The sequence below is a fragment of the Furipterus horrens genome, unplaced genomic scaffold, assembly GCF_987537825.1.
Source record: "Furipterus horrens unplaced genomic scaffold, mFurHor1.1.pri manual_scaffold_12, whole genome shotgun sequence".
Classification (NCBI taxonomy): domain Eukaryota; kingdom Metazoa; phylum Chordata; class Mammalia; order Chiroptera; family Furipteridae; genus Furipterus; species Furipterus horrens.
In genome coordinates this window covers 87,011,159-87,030,870 of record NW_028327182.1, presented here as the reverse complement: position 1 = coordinate 87,030,870, position 19,712 = coordinate 87,011,159, and the positions used below count along the sequence as shown (strand labels likewise).

Genomic DNA, 19,712 nt, shown 5'->3' with positions numbered 1-19,712 from the left:
ATAATTGGAGATGGTAAGATGCTTTACAGATAAGACACTTTTTAGACTTTTTAGTTTTTTCTTTCAACTGAAAGCTGCTGTGATCACAATGATCTGTCTAGGAGGTAAAACAATTTCCATGGAGTCCCTCATCATTTTGTTCATTGCCATCTGCGGTGGTAATCCACACACGACACTACTTCTTAATCTCCTCCCTTAAGAAAAACTGTGAAATCTAAAACTCTTGAAACGTGGTATGTAAATACCAAATACTAGAAGACATATCTTTAATTTATATTTGTAAATTTAGTTTTAATTTAACGATGGTTCTTTCCAGAACTCCATCAAGAATTCTGTATGGCCCACTTTCATGTTAAAATTAAAAAGCTAAAGAGAAGAAGTTAATACTGAATTCAGAGTTGTTTCAGGCAAAGAGGAAAGAGAAAGAGAATCGGAATTATCGTCTGTGTGGCTTTTTCATTCTCTCCACCCAGATATCAAAAAGTTGTGGTAATATTTTAGAGCCGAATTAGATTTTGACCCATGTGTAACACTTCACCAGGAAAAAAAAATCGTCTTTACTTGTAGAAAGTAAATACTCTTACTACAATGATGTACCATTAGAAGTCTTACATTTCCAAAATAAATATTTCTCTGATCCTGCTACATCGGCTGACTACCCACGATAAAGATGATTATTGAAATTCACAAATAATTTCCACAACCCTTACCCTCATCCCACTTAATCAGAGCACCAGACTGAAACCAGGTGATCTGACCTTTGCAAATAAATTTGCGTAACTTAATGTGAGGCTACATGGGGTTCAGCATAAAAAATAAACAAACATACAGCTATCAAAATGTATAATTAAGATTGGAGAATAACATCCATTCTCAATATGCTCTGCGGCCTCTTGAAGCGGTTAACGACGGAAGCATGAACATAATAAATAAGGCGCAACTAGCCCTGTAGGTTCGCTATTCCTGGACGGGATGTTCACACCCAGCACGCTCCAGGGAGTCAAGGGCCCCGAGGTCCTGCATCCCCAACTTAGGACCAAAAGCCCCCGAGGTGTGAACGGTGTGAGATGCTGAGACGCGTACTCAGGACAAGCTTCGTCGTTTTCTGAGAAAGCACAAGGCTACCGCCCGCTCTGAGCCCGTGGGACCCACAGGCGGGGATCCCCGCCCACGGGGCTCCCGCCCGGAGGCTGTCAGCGCCCACGCCCCGCTGCCTGGCAACGCGGCCCGCCCCAGCACGCCCCAGCCGGCGCGGGAAGGCCACGGGCTTCCTTCTCTCTACCTCCTTTTTCTTCTGGCCTCCCCCGAGCTGGATGCACAGGAGCAGCAGGAGGAGAAGGAAGGGGAAGCTCCCGGTGGGCAGGTACCACAGCCGCCGCCCCGCCGGCCTCCGGCGTGAAGGAGCGCCCCTGGCACCCATCGCCGCAGGGCAGTGTCTCCTCCACGCTCGGTAACCGTGCGCGCCCAGCTCCTACCGGCGCCCGACACCTGCCAGACGGGCCGCCCTGAGCCCCCTGCCTGCGCCCTCGTGGGTGGCTGCGGGTTCGCCAGGGACCCGCGCAGCGGCCGAGGACGCGGAGGAGGAAACTGACAGCGCATCCGGTTCACGGGGAAAGGAGACCAGGAAAGGCCCGGGATGGAGCAGGAAGTGGGCGTGGCGAGGAGCGGACATCCGCGCGCCACGCTGCGCCGCTCTCTCCGCCCGCGTTTTCCCGAGGCCGCGCTGCGGGGGCGCGTGGGTCTCTCTCTCTGTCGCTGACCTGAGCCCGAGGCTGCCCTGCCCCTGACGCCAATACTGGGTCCTAGGACTATGCCAGGGCCTGTGCGTCCAGCCCTACCTGGAACCACAGACATGTCTCAGTGGATGGTGCAGAAGACTTGGAGGACTTAGTGAGGACCTGGCCACTCTCGCCGATAGGAATCTCCGTTCCCATTGGTATATTTTTAGGGACGCAGGGGTGGCCCACATTCCCAGCCCTCTGAAGCCCTCTGACATAATCCGGAGAACCTGTAGTTTAGTAAGCACCCTGGACTTCTTAGCTGTTCTGCAGCCCCAGTTGAGGAGCCAATGTGCAAACCACTTCGTTGATTGGTTTGGTCATTTATTGAGCCTTCATGGAGGGCCCAAGTGCAAAGCACTGGACTGGACCCTTTGAATGCAAAAATGAATAGGACTTAATTCGCTACTTGGTCTCCGAACATTTCAAGAACAATAGCAACAGACTGTTGATTGACTCTTTGATATGGGCCAAGTCCTGTTCTCATGCTTCATCTGTGTACTCTTATCCCTCTGGCATCTCAAGATTTTTTCACTTAGATCATGAACACATTTGATAGTCTGATAAAGCTTGTTGACTCAGTCTTAAAATAGTACTTCTAAATGCATAAATTAAATACATAGGATTACAAAGAAATCGATTATAATTAAGTACCATTATCAAAATTTAAAAATTCACCTCCTTCCACCTGGTAGTCAACCAACTTTTGTATTTGGGAAATACTGGAAAAGAATGTAGCTCTGAGAACCAGTGTATAAACATTCCGACTCCACTGTGTGAATGAAATTGATCAAGAAGCACAGAATTGTGAAACACTTGGCCAACTAAGGGGCACGAGGGCTGTAGATAAATTCTGAAATCCTGTGCAATCTAGCAGCATATCTAATGGCTATTTTAATACATATGATAATTTTGAAGTAGTGATGATACTGTTTTGAAATATCTGCTACCACTGTACTATAACATGAACGTATCTCATTTCTACAAGAAACAAAACCATCTACACTTATACCATGTTTTGTCGTCTGCCTTTGTGATTGAAGAAGAGATTTCCATGATGGATTAATAGAGAAAAGATTAAAATTTTTTTTTTCAGTTTGAGGTTCACAGATGCTCTGAAATTTCATGAACTCCAGATTAACAACTGTTTCACAACTACCCGATCAGATAAGTTCTATTACGGCAATTTTTAGATAAAGACATTGTGGCCAGAAGATCTACTTCAAAATGATATAACTAGAAAAGAGTAGAGCAGGAATTTTAACGTTGGTAGGTTTATTTACAAATAAATCTCTTTTATCTCCCAGGCTTTTTATTTCCCACTTTTCTGTGAGCATTTTTTTGTCCGTAGTAGCTATCACTCCCGAAAGAATAGCCCCTTGCTTTTTTCCTTGAGACTTGTGAAAGTAGCCTCAGATTTTCTCTATTTGAAGACGAAAGTAACTTTATTATCTATATCAGTTAGACATCTTCACTGAGATATACTCACCCTAATCAAAATGGATCATCAGCTCCTTTCTCTCCCAAACTGGTCTAAATTTCTTTATTGTAAGTAACGGTACCACCATTCTCAGAACTACCAATTTTCAGAGCCTCGGTGCTGCCTTCCATGTATCCCATTCTCTCCAACCACGCAGCCGTCCATATTTTGTTTTGAAGTTACTCTGACCCCAGTGTTTTAGGACTGAATTCCTCTACTCATTTTGTATTGCTAACGCTAGGTTCATTAGGAAGACGTCAGACATCATTATTAGTTCATCCTCCTTCCCTTGCTTCTAACGTTACTATTCTCTACTGTCCTAATGCAAGACTACTGTAGTCTTGCTTCTTACATTCTGTCCTTGGTAGAGCGGCTAGAGCGATCCTTTTGATACATAAATCAGTGCAAATATTTACTCTGTCCTTATGCATAAAAAGCAAAATCTTTTTCATGCCCGCAGGAGCTTGCATTGCTTTGCACCTGGCTACCTTTCCAACTTCATTTCCAACTTTTTTTTTTTTTTTTTTTTTTTTTTTTTGGCACTTTCTAACTGCTCCAGCCAGGCTAGCTTTCTTGTTTTCCCCAAACTATTCTCTGCCTCTGGTGTTCGCAGTGCTGTGCTAATTGGTGAAATTCTTATAGTTAGATGTTCACATGGCATACTTGATCATTTTATTCAGGTCAAGGCCCAGATCTTCTAAAACATCTTCTCTTTGGTGCATCTTTGGCTTTCTGTAGGTGGTCCTAAGCTGGAAACAGGGACAAAAATTAGGGAAGCTGTCCGTTATTCAGGTCTAATTGTTACAGAGATTACTTTTGGAACTCACTTGAGGATGGGGCCTAGTTGCCAGAACCAACCCTGTGATTAAAGGGATGGAACTTCCAGCCCCACTCCATGCCCTCCAGGGAGGTAAGAAGGGCAACAGATTGATTCAGTTGCCAATGTCCAATAATTTAATCAATCATGGCTATGTAATGAAGCTTCCATAAAAACTTAAAAGAGTTTCTGGGTTGGTGAACACGTGGGGAATCCAGGAAAAAGGCACACTTGGAGAAAGCATAAAATCTCCGTTACCCTTCCCCCACACCTTGCCCTATGCCCCTCTTCTATCTGTCTGTTCCTGAGTTAGATCCTTTTATAGTAAATTGGCACTCTAGTAAGTAAAATACTTCTTTCAGTTCTGTGAACCAGTCTAGCAGATCTATTGAACCCAAGGAGAGGGTCGTTAGAACCTCCAATCTCCAGCCAGTTGGTCAGAAACATAAGTGTGAGGATTTACAGGAACGTCAATGCCATCTCTTGGGGACTCAACGTTTGGATTTCTGCAGTTTGAGCTCTGAAGTTGTTTTCAAGGCTTTATTTTGCCGTTTTGGGCTATAAAACCACCTGCAGCGCAAGCAGTCTCCCTATACTGATTGTACTGTTTGATAAATTGTACCCGCTATGTGGCTGATAAGCAACACCTCCTGTATTGGAACTGCTCAACCAAAAGCCATTGTTCTGTGTGTCTGAACAGACACTAAGACTTCGATAAATGCTTAATTACATGTCACACATTGTTCTGACCGTTGAAATCTCACTTGTCCCCAACAGTCAGAAAATGATTGTAAGTTTATGACCTCATTTCCCTCGCAGCCCTTCCCTTTGATGATCATCATCTGCAACTTAGAATCCCTTCCTCCCCATCCCTGTCCCCATGTGGGAACGTGTCCTCAGGTCATACCAAGGGCTACATCCTCTGATTTTCAAGTCATATCTTTACAAAGTATTCCCCCCAATATTTCCAGTACCCACCTGGCATCATACATAGTTATTAGAATAGTATTGACTATATTCCCTGGATTGTACTTTACAGCCCCGTGAGTATTATGTAACCGCCAGTTTGTACTTCTACTCCCTTCACCTTTTCCACCCAGCCCTCTAACCCCCGCTTCCATCTGGCAACCATTAGTTTGTTCTATGTATCTATGAGGGTTTTTTTTTTTTCCTGTTTTGAATGTTCATTTATTTTGTTTTTTAGATTCCACTTCTAAGTGAAATCATGTGGTATTTATCTTTCTCTGTCTTTTCACTTAACACAGTACCCTCTAGGTTCATCCATGTTGTTGCAAATAGTAAGATTCCATTCTGTTTTTATATACAGCCAAGTAATATTTCATTGTGTGTACCACAACTTCTTACCACGCAGGTTGCTTCCATACTGTGGCTATTGGAAATAATGCTGAAGTGAACATAGTGTTTGTCTACTCTAGATATTCCAAGAGTGCACCATGCCAACAAAATGACTTTCCGAATCTGTTACTCTATACAATTTCTGAAGCACCAGAAAAAGACAGGAGGAACAGAAATAGAAAAATAAGCAGTGAATAGCCACCTTCAGACTAATATTGAATTATCATTGTAAAGTGCTAATTATCTCCTGCCTGCAAGGAAAAGAGACAAAACCTAGATGTAGGAAAACACATTTTGACATATATACACACAAAAGAGAGAGTCCTTGACAATTTATCAAACCATAAAATTTAAAAGCCAAGATTTATTGAACCCTGAAGTATATAAATGAAATGGAAGAGGAGACTTCTAATGAAATAAAATAGTCTTCTATAAATCAGACAATTTCTTCATGCGTGCCTTCCCCTTTTGTTCCAAAGGAGCTCTTAAATAAACATTTTTCTAATGTCAAAAGTTTTCCCAAAGTCACTGCAATTTCAAATTGTTTCTGTGAAATGTTACCAGTCAGAGGGTAAGTATACATTCCATGTAGAAAACGTTAAGAAAACAGGGTTTCAGCCTGAAAGAGGTGTGGTTTTTGGTTGAGAAGTTTCTATGAGAACTTCTCATAGTCAATGAGGCTGGTACCTGTGCAAACTCATGTCCCTGGAACTTGCCCTGATCAGGGCTAGACAAACCTCCTGACTCCAGGCAGATGAAACTAAATAAGTCATTTCTCACAGGACTGAGGGAAAACTCATTCTGAAATGGTGACCTGATGCACTTTTATCCAAAGTGCACCAGTGCGAGGACACCTTCTGAATTCTTCCTTCCTCAGCCCTGGCTCAAGGGTGGAATGTCCAGGTCTGTGTCTGCTCCATCCTTACAAATTGTTCTTCATGGAGACTAGATAAGCGCATCATAGAAATAAATGCTACAAGGCCAGAAAACGGTTCACCAAGAAACAATATACATTTAATCATATGACTCAAATATCCTAAGCTAACATTCCCAAGTGAATAAACAAAACAAAACAAAATAAACCTAATGCTGAACAGTCACAATGAAATGTCAATCAGAGCTCAGTGCGAAGTGAAATTAATCTCCCATCCATGGCCAGAGGGACCCCTGGGACATGTGATCAAGTAAAGATTTCAAGGGTCTCCAGTGTGCACATTATTACTAAGTCTATTGCCCTGCTCCAATGGTAAGGCTGTCTGCTGAGCCTTGGTGGCAGCTTCACTTCTATGAATATCCTCCAGCCAAATAACACACCTGAAGGCTTGTGTTTAATCTTTTTGGGAGGATTCAATGAAAGTGTGGTTTTGCTCTAGATTGAGATGTATCAGAAGCAGGGAAAATTGCATGGTAAGGTATCTTAATAATTTTTGTCTATAAAGTTAGAGGAACAAAGTAGAGCTAAAGATAAAATTAATCAGGAAAGAAGCACTTTATTTGCTGGGAGAGGCAGGTGTGTGGGCATGTTCGTGGTTTGTATGGTGCTATTGTTCTTGTCTTTGACAGATTATGGAAGGGAATTGTTTTTGTCTTGACTAAGGAATAGTTGAGTAAAAGATTTATGAAATGGAATCATAGTACTAAAGAGCACACACCTGTGCAATTACATTTTAGAAATTATATTTGTGTTTGGGTTGTTTTCCGAACAATCTCTAGCATATGACTTGATTATATTGAACATTTGGTTATCGCACACAGCATTTTGCTTGTTTGTTCATCGTATTCCATGTACCTGGAGATGCCAGCAGAACATATGTTAGGGTCAGAAAATATCATTTCAAAGAACTGTTCTTAGGTTAACAGAGGGGAACGTGGGAGAGGGCATTATTTTCTTAAATCCATGTATATTAGATGCTCTAGTCAATTTCCAAAGTCTGGGTGATTTTTGGCAGAATGAAGCCACAGTTTTCTAGACACACTAAGAACATTTACTTTATCTTAGAAATTATGTAGAAGGACGGTAGGGATATGGACAGATGATTGAAGCTGTTTAATTCAAGCAATCTGTAGCAATTTCTTCAAAAAAGGAAAAGACTCCAAGAGGGTCACAGAAGTGTGTAGCGAGTATCTCTGAGATTCTTGAAATAATTAAAGAAGTGTTCTACAAAGCCAGGAAAACATTGGAAAGGAAACTATGTAGCCAGGTGAGCAGAAGAGATAATTTCACTATCCTTATTATGCCAAACAGATTGTCTGAAGCTGGACAGATGTGAGTTTGCTGCAGAATACTTAACAGCATTATTTTGGTTTGTGGTTCTCATGCCTTAAAAAGGCTGTAATTTGTTAGGATACAAGTGAAGGATTTAATTTATTTCTTACTTCCTTTCACTTTTCTTTTAAATTATATGTGTGTATGTATGTGTGTGTAAAGTTAAATTAAACTTTTAAAATTACTGAGTAAATTATGTACTGAATTTCCAAATACACAACTTTCTTCCTATTTCCTGAACTCACTAAATAAGATATCTTATATGCTTGTATTCATACACCAATATTTTATTTTACTGAATAAATGTTCATTTTAATATTGTCATTTTCAGGGAAAGAAATAATGAGTGTTTTTTTTAACACCACAAATGTGAGCTGAGTAGTATGAGTTTTTTTTTCATGTTAAAAATATTACACTGAATTTACAGTCAGTCATTAAGTTTTATTAGTAGAATATTATAACATATTCAGTTGGTTTCCTGCAAGAGTTCATCATATATTCCAGGAACTAAATTAGTTTTTAAGAAATATGTCAAAGAATATTTCTATGGGCTAAACACAGGACTTACCAAGAAGTTCTAAATATAAGTACCACAATTTATTAATCTATAGGATTTAATATGCAATGATTTTATTACTAAAAATCATTGTACTCATTAAAATTATATATCAATTATTATAGGGTACGGAAAGGAGAATGTATAAAAAATAGTTTTTAAAAATGCACGAAAAAGCACTTTAAGTCATTGATTTATTTTACCCAATAACACTGAAGCTGTTGCTCATAATGGTGCTTAGTAAGTCATGGAGTGCTAGTCCAACTGAGAATAAAGCAATTTTAAGTGAACAAGACCTACATTCTCTTTGTCATTTAGTGAACAAGCCAATACTGTATATCAGTCTGAAAATTATGGTAAACTTGCGTGACTTGGAATGATTGAAAATCGAGAATTCATCAGTTACTCAAATTAATATAAAATTTTTCATTCTCTTTGTTTATGAATTCACACAATTAAAATTTCTAATGTAATAAATATACTTACTACTTAAATTATACCAAATATCACTTATTAGTTATGATCCAAAAGCCTCTTCAACATCAAAAGGTGATTTATTATCATTATTGGTATTTCATCTGTACTTCTAATCTCTGCTGTGTGCTGATTCCCTTAATGCTACCCCATCACTCAGGCTTCAAATTCTCAAACTCTAGTCCTGGCCCTTCCCATTTTATACAGGGACTCCTGTGTAACACTCCTGCTAGTTCTCTCTGAGTAGAATCATAGGATCAGATCCATTACTGAGACAGATTGCCCTGGAGCATATCATCTTTATGTCACCCTTCTGCTTGAAAGCCTTCCCTGGCTTGCTAAAGCCAGTGGTTGCATTTAAACTCCCCTGGTCCTGGGCTCCAGGCTTTGTCTTTCTTATCTGTCTCTTGTTACTTTCCTAAGCACTTTGCTGCTACTTGCTTTCCCATTATAGCCCGACTAAGCCCATTTCACTACCCACACGCTCTGTGTCTTGCCCAGCATCTTTGCTTTTCCTGGCTCCCTGCCTTAGATCCTTCCCAGTGTACAATGCTGAAATTCCCCCTTGTCACATATGACCGGATGCAAGTTTTATTTCTCCAAGAAGTCTTCCCAGGATCCTCCAGTCCACCAGGAGCTGTCTTTCTGAGTTCTTTGCCTAGTCCTATCATTAGACAATTAGTGATATGTTACAGCAGTTTTCAAACTTTCTGAACTCAAACCCCTTTATACTCCTGAAAATTACTGAGGACCCAAGAAGCTTTTGTTTGTGTGAGCTTTATTTCTCAATATTTGCCATATTACAAATTAAAACTGAGAGGAAAATTTACACAATTTATGTAAAAATAATAGTTCATTGCAGCTTAATATAAATAACATTTTTATTTTTAAAAATTTTAGTGAAGAGGGTAATTTTTTTTACATTTTTATCAATCTCATTAAAGTCTGACTTAACAGAAGACAGCTATATATTCATATTGTTTCTACATTTAATCTGTTGTGATATTACATATACAATTTCTAGAAATCACCATGTTCACTTGTGAGAGAATGATGAGAAAAGAAGTTTACTATGGAATAAACTGTGGGTTTGGGGATCTAAAAGGGAGTTTATTTGGCTTATTTATATCTTTACTTGTAAAAAAATAAAAAAAACAGGAAAGTCACACATGGTTACAATTTTCAAGCATAAATTATCCTGTTTGTGGCTTTAAATCTCAAATAAACTTTCTCCCAGTACTAATACTGGGTGTCACTTCTACAATGCCTGTTCTTAATTGAAGAAAAAAAAACTATTTTAATATCAGCATAAGCAAAAGTCTTACATAATCATAAGACACTGTTTTTGTTATAAGTCCATAATGTATTCCAAATTCAAAGGTAAATGATTTTAGGAATTACTTAAGTCACAACTCACTTATTTCCCTTGGAAATGGTAAGTATAATTTAGTCTATTAATTGTTCCAACTGTTCACTATTATTATGGCTGGATAGTTGTAGATTTATTAAAATATATTATTTATAATAGCCCTGACTGGAGTGGCTCAGTGGATTGGGCATCTTCCTGCAAACGGAAAGGTCACCAGTTCAATTCCCCAGTCAGGGCACATGCCTGGGTTTCAGGCCAAGTCCGCCGTTGGGGGCATGTGGGAGGCAACCGATCAATGTTTCTCTCACACATCGATGTTTCTCTCCCTCTCTTTCTCCTCCCCTCCCCTATCTCTATAAATAAATAAATATTTTCAAAGGATATTATTCCTAATAAATAAGATTACTCTTCCTGAAAGAGTTTTATTAACTTCTACTTAATGTTACTACTTTCAAGAATACAAAATTATGTACATGGTATGATCACAGAACTTATCATACACAAAGGAAAAAGGTGATTTTATTGAAGTGTTAGGATCATGGACTAGTTTACTCCTCTACTAAAGATATATTTTTAAAAGTTTTTTAAAGTCCATTATTTGAGAAGTTGGCAATGCATTTATTATCTAATCAACAGCTATTTAGCATGCTACTATAGGGAACATGGCACATTCATGGGTAATCTTAGTATTTAAAATAAGTAAAATAATTCTAGCCCTCAAAGAGCTTACCTACTTAAAAAAAATTTTTTTTGGAAGACAAAGTAAGCACTCTTGAAAGTTACATAAGGAATAAGTAATAATAAAAGAGCTATAGGCTCTGCTTTGGCAATCACTTTCACCACTTTATTGTAAATATTGGCTTAGATTGTTTCCTCTTCCCACAAGACTAACAAGACTATATGGCCAGGAATTTTGACTTGATCCATTTCTACATCTCCTAGGCCTATCACATAGTAAAAATTTACTATATTTTTTAAAAAATAAGTGACAGCATTTGTGGGCCATTTCCTATGGGTAAAGGCAGTAATAGGTTGCAGGCTGGAGTCCAATAGGTAGAGAGAGCTACAAACGTACCACCAAAGTTATGGAGAGATAAACCCATGAATCTCCTGTATCATTTGTATGTTACTACATTTCCGAGCACATGCAGTAAAAATATCATCATATAAAGCAGAGGAGGGATGTTTCATTGCATCCTGTATGACTCATTTGATTTCACAGAAATATGGATTGATAGAATTTAAATAGAAAGTAGCTAAGAGTAGCCAAAAATTGTTTTTGAACTATATTAGCCACTGGACCAAGAGGTTTGCCTGAACTATCACATTTGCAAATGAGACGATAAAGGCTTTCAGAGATTTAACGTCTTATTCAAGGTCATAATGTTGTTGAGTGGCACAGCAAGAAGTAAAATCCAATTTTACTGTGGCATTAATCTCAGTCTTCATGTTGTCAAAGATATGTAAATATGTCTATCTGCATACAAAATCAGGAATCCTTATTGACAGAGAACATACCTTATTCTCTTTTGTCTCTTGGTGTTTTCATACTGCCTTGCAGGAAGGGAGTGTTTGTTGCATTTGGATTAATCTAAAACATGATTAACAAATTTATCATGTGACTAGAGATAAATAGGAAATGGAAGGATAGCAAAATAAGAGGTAAACTGGAGCAGTAAAATCTAAGAATCCATAGTCTAAATCTCATTAGGTACATTGGGGGATGGGGGAGGAGGTTGGAGGTGGGTTCACGAACACCACCAGCGAAGTGGCTGTTTTTAAGACCCACCAGTGAGCATACAGTCTCCTAATTCTTTTATCCATAGGTAATTCACTTTCTCGTAGGTATGTCGAGAGTTATAGTAGCTATAAGCACATGCCAAGACTATTTTATTCCATATTGAATAGGACAGCCAAATATGAAAGAATTTTTATGCATAAAAATATTTAAAAATAGAATAAGCAACAAGCTGACTTTGATGGTAGATATAGACCTTTCTACAACTATAAGACTACTGAATCTATTATAGCTCAAGGTGCTATAATTTATGAATCACAAACTAATTGAAATCCTGATACCTACAACACAGAAAAGAACTATGAAAAATGATAATTATATAAAATATACTTCTGGGACTAATATCAAAAGATATTAATGTCTTTACAATATTTAATAAGTTTCAATTATGGTTTTATCTCCAAAGAGAGTTTTAAAACTATCCTAAAATTAGCCAAACAAGAGAATAAAATGCAATCATTATTCTCGCAATGATGACTCCTCCATCATGCTCCACCAATTTAATTAAAAGACGGGTGATAAATTTTATGTCAGCAGATGTGTGTATGAGAGTGAGTAGGGAGCCAAATCAATGAGCCAAAATACAAGACAACACAACACTGTTGTAATAATGTCTTTGTTGTATAAGCAAATGCTCTTGTATGCCTTATCTGCATACAGAGATTTCATTTATTGATTCAACTTTAGGATAGTCTTGAAGTATTATGGGCATAATTCAATAAACAATTTCAAGTAGAGAAGAGAGAACAATATAATTTAGATTGATTCTATTTTTATTTTTAATGGAATTATTTCTTCATATTTAGATGCAAATGCGAGCATAAAACATTTAATTTTATGAAAAAGATGACAGATTATTAGCGTTGCTAACATACTCTTTTCAGTACGTACTAACAGTACCCTGAAATAAACCTTTAGTGATATAAAGCTGCTTTTAGCCCTCTATTTTTCTCTCAAAATTCAAATGCACTGTCATGACTGGTGATCACTCCTAAAAATATGTAGTTTATTTAACGTCTCTTTACAAGCCTACATAAAAAAAGAAATAGACATAAATATTATGAAAACTGAGAGTATACTTTGATAAGAAGTGACTTGATGATACCTTAATCCAATTCAATTAATTAAAAAGAACATTCTTCTATATAATACATGTGTATACATATACATACAATATCATATATATTAGTTATAATATTGCATCTGTATTAATATATTCTAATAATATTCCATTATATTAATAGATATATTTACATTATATATAAATATTTTTTCCATTACAGAGAATAAAAATTTGGAAGAGGCCTGATTACATTACAATTTTTTCCTATTTTATTTTTCTATTTATTTAACTTCGTATTGTTTCTGATCTGAATAACACATACTATAAGGATAAAAACATAACATCTGTAATTTGAGATTGTTGTAAATATAAGAGCCAGCAAATAAAAAGCATATATTATTATGCAAATGATATATCTTAAATGATAAAAAGTAATGATTATTAAAATACTAAACAAATCATAAAATTGGAAAAGGGAAATTTCCAGATATAAGTACAAACATTATGCTAAGTGGAAGAAGACAGACAGAGAAGGCCACATATTGTATGAATCCAAGTATATGAAATCTGCAGAACAGGTAAATTCTTGGAGATTAAAAGTTGATTAGTGGGTATCAGAGGATGGAGGAAAGAGAGAATAGAAAAAAATCGTTAATGCCTGCAAGGTTTTTTTTTGAGTCATGAAAATGTTTTAGAATTAATGATGGTAAAAAACCAACAAACTTATTAAAAACCATTGAATAATATATTTTAAAAGGGTCCATTTTATTGCATGTGACTTATGTATCAATTAAACATTAAATGAAATTTAAAACTGTATTATTACTCTATTTCAAAATGACACATATCCACTATTACATACGACATGGGTGGAACTCTTGTTACCTATGTTTCAGGAGGAAAAAAGAACAATCCAACAAGTGAAAAACTTGGAAGTATATAATTGAAGGTGAAATATTTATAATATAGCTCATATTGACCAATTATTTAATGTGATGTCCACCAACTATATAATATGCAGTACAAATTGAAATACAAAGAAAGTCTCCCTTTGAGATATATATTGTTGAGTTTGATCATTTTGTCAGAAAGTATATTTATTCAATAATTGTGTGCAAAACTTAAATGTGAATGTTGTATTTTTTTACCTCATAGTAAATATTAGGAAGCTCTCACAATCACTTAGAGTTTTTATTATTCACCTTAGCTTTAATGTGTATTTATGTATATGAGATGTAGATAGGTGAATTTGATGAATACAAAGAATACTGTATTAGTAAGAAAGACTTTTGAGTTCTTATTTCAGTTTTGAGAGTAACTTTTTTATAGCCTTACAGAAATTAATTTATTTCTTTGTTCCTCAGTTTCTTCACCTATAAAATAATGGGATTGAATTAAGGTAAATTATGGTAAATAGGTATTATCTCAAGTGACAACTCTGAACTACTGGTAGAGGTTCCTTAGAATTCTTTGTTCAGAAAGTCCAGACTCCCAAGGGAAGGCTGAGTATTAATGGTGACAGTATATTCTAAGCATCGATACCATGAACTAGAGGAATTTTAGAGACCTTCATATTTCTAACATTTGATTATATTTTATTAAGATTTTTGTCCAGTTGGCACAAAACTAAACCAATTGTATTAAAAAGAGCATAAAATTAGTCATCTCAGTCTTTAAAATTAAACTTAAATAAATGAATAATCTAACATTATACCCTACTGTTAAAATCATAGACTCATTTGAAAATATATTCTTTGTAATGGATAATGCCGGTCTTTATATTTTGTACGATTATTTATTACTCGCTATTTTTATTATACAACAGACATTGAGTGAATAGTGAATGACCTTTTACATTTTATAGGATTAGTTGTCTAAATATAATCTGTCTAAAGATGAAGCATTTTTGCCTTCTGGTTAAGGTTAGCATGAATGTAAGAGAACACTTCAAGTAATGAATAGCAGAACAGAGTTTCATGGAGAAGCCAAAAGCTTTCAGCTCCAATTTATAAACCTACTGCCTTTAATTAAGAAAAGTAATCTGCATGGTAATGGAAACCCAAACCATTTTGGGGGAAAATAATTACCTGCCATAGTATCAAGCACTTTGTATGTATCAAAAGACATGCAAAGAGTCAGAATGTAATGTATGATAAATGAAGAATGCCATGAAAAGAGTGAGAAGTAACAAAGGAAGCTAGTAAACAAAATGAAATTGTCAGTAATTAAGGTCAGGTGAGAACATTAGACACATTTTAATAACTTGCTCTAAAAAGTTGAAATGAATTCTATATATTGGTTGGCAATGCATTCCTCTGTAACTGTCTTAATGGTCATTACATGCTGAGTATATCAAGGACAAAATATAGGAAATATATATCAATTCTAAGATCAGTGAAGCATTGCTGATATACTAGATGAGATGAAGCAAATGCAGTTAACTCAACCATGAAAGTCATTAACAATAAGCTACTATAAAAATCTATACTAATTGGGCCTCTTTATATACTCTTCCAACGTCCCCTAGAACTTTTTAGGATAATTTTACAAAACAGTAAATTCTGGGAAAGTACTAGGAACATAATAAAATGTTTTAAATAATAAATTTCTTATGTAATATGCTGCATAAATTTCTGTGTCCAAAAACACTTGATTTATAAAAACTCCATTGCACTCTTACTCTAGGTTGATGTTTGCACAGCCCACAAAATGTGTTTTCAAATTCTACCACTAATGATCATCCAAAAAACTGAAACATTTGGACATTTGTGTGAGTCAGAAAGACTAAATATTCATATTAAATATAACAGAGTATAACTTGAATGAAACATACATCTATATTATTCATCAATTTTCCTTAAATTAGTCCATCATCCAGAGGTCTTATTCCTCAAGGGAGCAAGTTAGGGGGGCAGGGGAGTATGTTTATCTTTGGCAGTATTTTTATCTCCTGATAGCTGATAGAGCTGGATTAAAAAACAAAAAAGTTGTTCTTCAAAAAACATTAAAGTAGAAATCGACAAGCTCATCCTAAATTTCACGTGGAAATACAAGACCCTAAATAGTGAAAACAATCTTTAAAGGGAAAAACAAAGTCAAGAGGCTCATACTCTGATTCTAAAACTTCCTACAATAATCAAGACAGTGTCATCTTGGCCATTAGATTATCCATGGGGAAAAATAGATTCCAGACATAAACCCAACATCTCTTGTCCACTGATTTACAAACCATAATTACATACAAATATTATCATGTATGGAGTATTCGTTATAGGCTAGGCATTGAGCTAGAATATTTACATATTTTCTTCTTACCATACCCACAACCATGCTGGCTAGATTTTATTACACCCATTTTACTGACAGGAAATTTGGGGCTAAGAGTTTAAGTAAACCCACTAGTAAGTGGCTGGGTCATAATTCTGAATCCAAGTACACCTGATTCTAAAGTTTGATTCCAAAGGAATCATGAATGCCACTATATGTGATGAATTACAAGGGGGTACCCCCCCAAAATAGAATTATCTTCTGTGGGTGTCGCCCTTGTAGTACAGGCTTCCCCTTCTTGGTGAGTGTTCTAGGAACCCATCTGTCTCAGTGCACCAGCTGGTGGTGATGTGAGAGGCTGCATTCGGCTTCAGTGAATTTTTAAAAAAACTCTGTTAACATGTTTGCCCATTTCATGATGGATAATTTACAAATGCACCTGCCCACTCCATGCTGAGTGTTCAGCAGTTTTTGACCAAAAATGGCATGACCCCCATGCCCCACCATCCCTATTCACCTGATCTTGCTCCAAGTGACTTCTTGTTTCCCCAGATGAAAAAAGTCCTCAAAGGGAAACATTTTGCCAGTGTGAAAGAGGTGAAACAAAAATGGCAGACACACTAAAAGGCATCAAAATTGACTGGATCAAAAACTGTTTTGAGCAGTGGAAAAAATATCTCGATAGGTGTATTGCATCAAATGGAGAGTACTTTGAAGGTGACTGGAGTTTAAACATGTAAGAATAAACACTCGTTTTTTTAATAAATAAACTCTATTGTAGAGGTCCCCCCTCATATAGCTTTATAAAATAAGTAAAATAAAATGGACATTGAAAAATATTAACACCAAATAAACACAATTAAAAAGTTGGTTAATGAACAAGTATAGTAGGCTGTTCTATACCAATAATCAAAATGGGACGTGGAGATGGTATGTCTTGGATGTGCAGGGCTAAGAGCCTTGCATTGTGGGGACCCTTTCTGCCTTCTGCAAGATTATACATTGAGCCAGCACTTCAGAGTTCACTCTTTTCTACTTCTGTCCTTTATAGTTAATATATTTAAAATATTATAGTATCCAGAGGAATATGTTTTATTTTGCATGCTTTGTAATGAGGAACAATTTGGGGCAATGCCTGCTGTATTAATTTTCTTGGTCAACACACTCTTGGCATGCTGTTATGAGAAAAATTTCTAAAATACCAAAGTAAATTACTACAACAGATGTAAATGTTATTGTGAAAGAGAACATCTATTTTGTCAGCTTAGACCTAACAACTCTTTCATCAGGCATCATATGCAAGAGCAAAACATATCTAAGGGTCTGCACGGGAACACAGCATTCCCTTAAAACAAAGCTGCAGAGAGGGAACGTCTAAATGGCATTACATTACATCCAATTAGATTTTACAGTGCAAATTATAAACACCAACAGAAAGCAACTTTCTTTGTTAATAAAGTTTGAGAAGTGATGGTCCCTATAAGGGAGTTCTACCCTGCTTGGGTAAAAGGCATTGTGTGTTCTTAATGTTGTAGGAGGCTGTACCTAAAGGAGCAGAGGACAGAGGCTCAGCGAAGAGAGGCAGGAACGGGAAGATAAACTGAGGCAGCAGGCAGAGGAAATGGAAATGAGACAAAAAGGGAAAATGTGGGGGCAAGAAAGAGGTAGATTTAAAAGAGAAAGATCCTGCTCAGTGGCTGTAGTGGGCTACAGTTGCATTGGTTTCTATGAGTTCTGCCACCTGCACAGGATTTCTGCTCTGGCCCCAGAGTTAACCTGCTTTTGATTGAAAGAATATCAGTGTATATACCCAGTAATGCTGTGGATGCTACCTAAACTATTGTAACATTCATTTATAATTTATCTCTCTTGTAAAAAGATTTAAAACATTTGACAACAATTACACATACTGCCAATAACATAGCACCAAAATTCTATGAAAAATTCTTGAATCCAAAAATATATTTTTTGTTACCTCTTACCCAGATCTTCATAAAGTACTTCCTGAAAACTTTGAATACAGTCTTGTTTTAGATTAGACATTGCCTTCGTATCTATAAATAATAACCTATAATTCTCAACTTATATCCAAACTTTGAATACAATCTTGTCTTAGATTAGATATTGCCTTTATATCCTTAAGTAATAATCTATAATTCTCAATTTACGCCTTTTAATATTCCCTATGAATGGTAAAGAAAATAAAATTTTTTATTTCCAACCACCAACACTCCTTCTCCCTATTAATGGCCATTTTCCAACTTATTTTTTCTAAGATTTTTTATCCATTATTATCACATTTAATTTCTATATTTAAACCTTTATTTCAGAGTAAATGATTGCATAATATTTTGAGGGTTTTTTTTTTTTCCTGTTTCATTGTTCTGTTTTCTACTTCCGCATATAGCAAATTGCCATGGTCTATCCAACATATATAACAATCTCTTTGGTTTTGTTGTTCTTTTCAACAGAATATTTGGTAAGTCTTAAACCTATTTTCCATGTCCTTGACTATTTTAAGTAATGAACATGGCAATTATATTTCTTGCTTATTGTCCTCTGGAAAGAGGAGAAGACACAGAAAGAGGAGAGGCAATAATTAATTGAATAATAGGATATGTTATATCCTTGCATCATTGATGAAAAGGACTTACAGAGTACCAGGGTGTGGGCCTGCTGAGAAAATACATACATGCTGTACCCTGGGAAATTTTCTGAATTTCATAAGGAAATCAAAACATTTTCCATATAGTAAGAACAATACATGAACACAGGGAAAAAAATTAGACTGGCATTGGAAATTTTAGTAATAACATTGGACGCTGTTACTGTCTCCATTTTACCAAATAAGAACCTAAAAATTTAAGAAGTTACAAAACTGGCCCAGTCTTTTGTTCCTGAACACCAATTCCAACTTGGGGCGGGGTTGGAGGGGGAGTGCAGAACAAGTTTCAACTGAACTTTCCTTACTCTAGTTCAAGTTTTACCTCTTCTATTAAGATTTGTTCACCTCTGCTCTTTTCTGTCTGATCTTATGTCTTGATGAGGCAACTCCTCCTTCTGTTCCCCTCCCATGTTCTCACTTAGATATAATCTCTCTCTTTCTCCCCACTGTTCCCCCCAAGGAGACTGTTAACACTGAGTGTAAAGACTTTTATTTGTTGAAGGTCCAGCACCTACCAAGTTCTCAGTACTTAGTGCTCATGAAATAATTATTGAATTAGAACATGGGAGGTAACAGAAATTGTCCTGATTTATATCTTTTTTCTTCATCTCGTCTTTTGTTCCTTTGACTTTAAAAGAGCTTTAACTTTTTTAAGAAATTGATAAAACTCAGAAAGGGCATACTTCTAATTTCCTGCAAGTATAAAAAGTAGCTGGAATCAAAAAGATACAAGAAAAATGGATGTTTTCCCATTTGTTTTTTCCAATCACCATCTGTCTGATTTTCAACACGTATTCCACTTTCAGCTGTACAAATCTATATT

General features: G+C 36.4%; 1 protein-coding gene across 3 annotated transcripts in view; it reads right to left on the bottom strand.

The window, feature by feature from the left end:
* TUSC3 (tumor suppressor candidate 3) overlaps positions 1-1,613 on the bottom strand; it is a 119,356-nt gene extending 117,743 nt beyond the window's left edge. For all 3 annotated transcript variants that reach the window (XM_090258967.1, XM_090258968.1, XM_090258969.1), the window contains exon 1: positions 1,283-1,613. In XM_090258967.1, coding sequence (XP_090115093.1) covers positions 1,283-1,420 — 138 coding nt within the window. In that variant the 5' untranslated portion in view covers positions 1,421-1,613. The remainder of the gene's footprint in view (positions 1-1,282) is intronic.
* Positions 1,614-19,712: the final 18,099 nt, after the last annotated feature.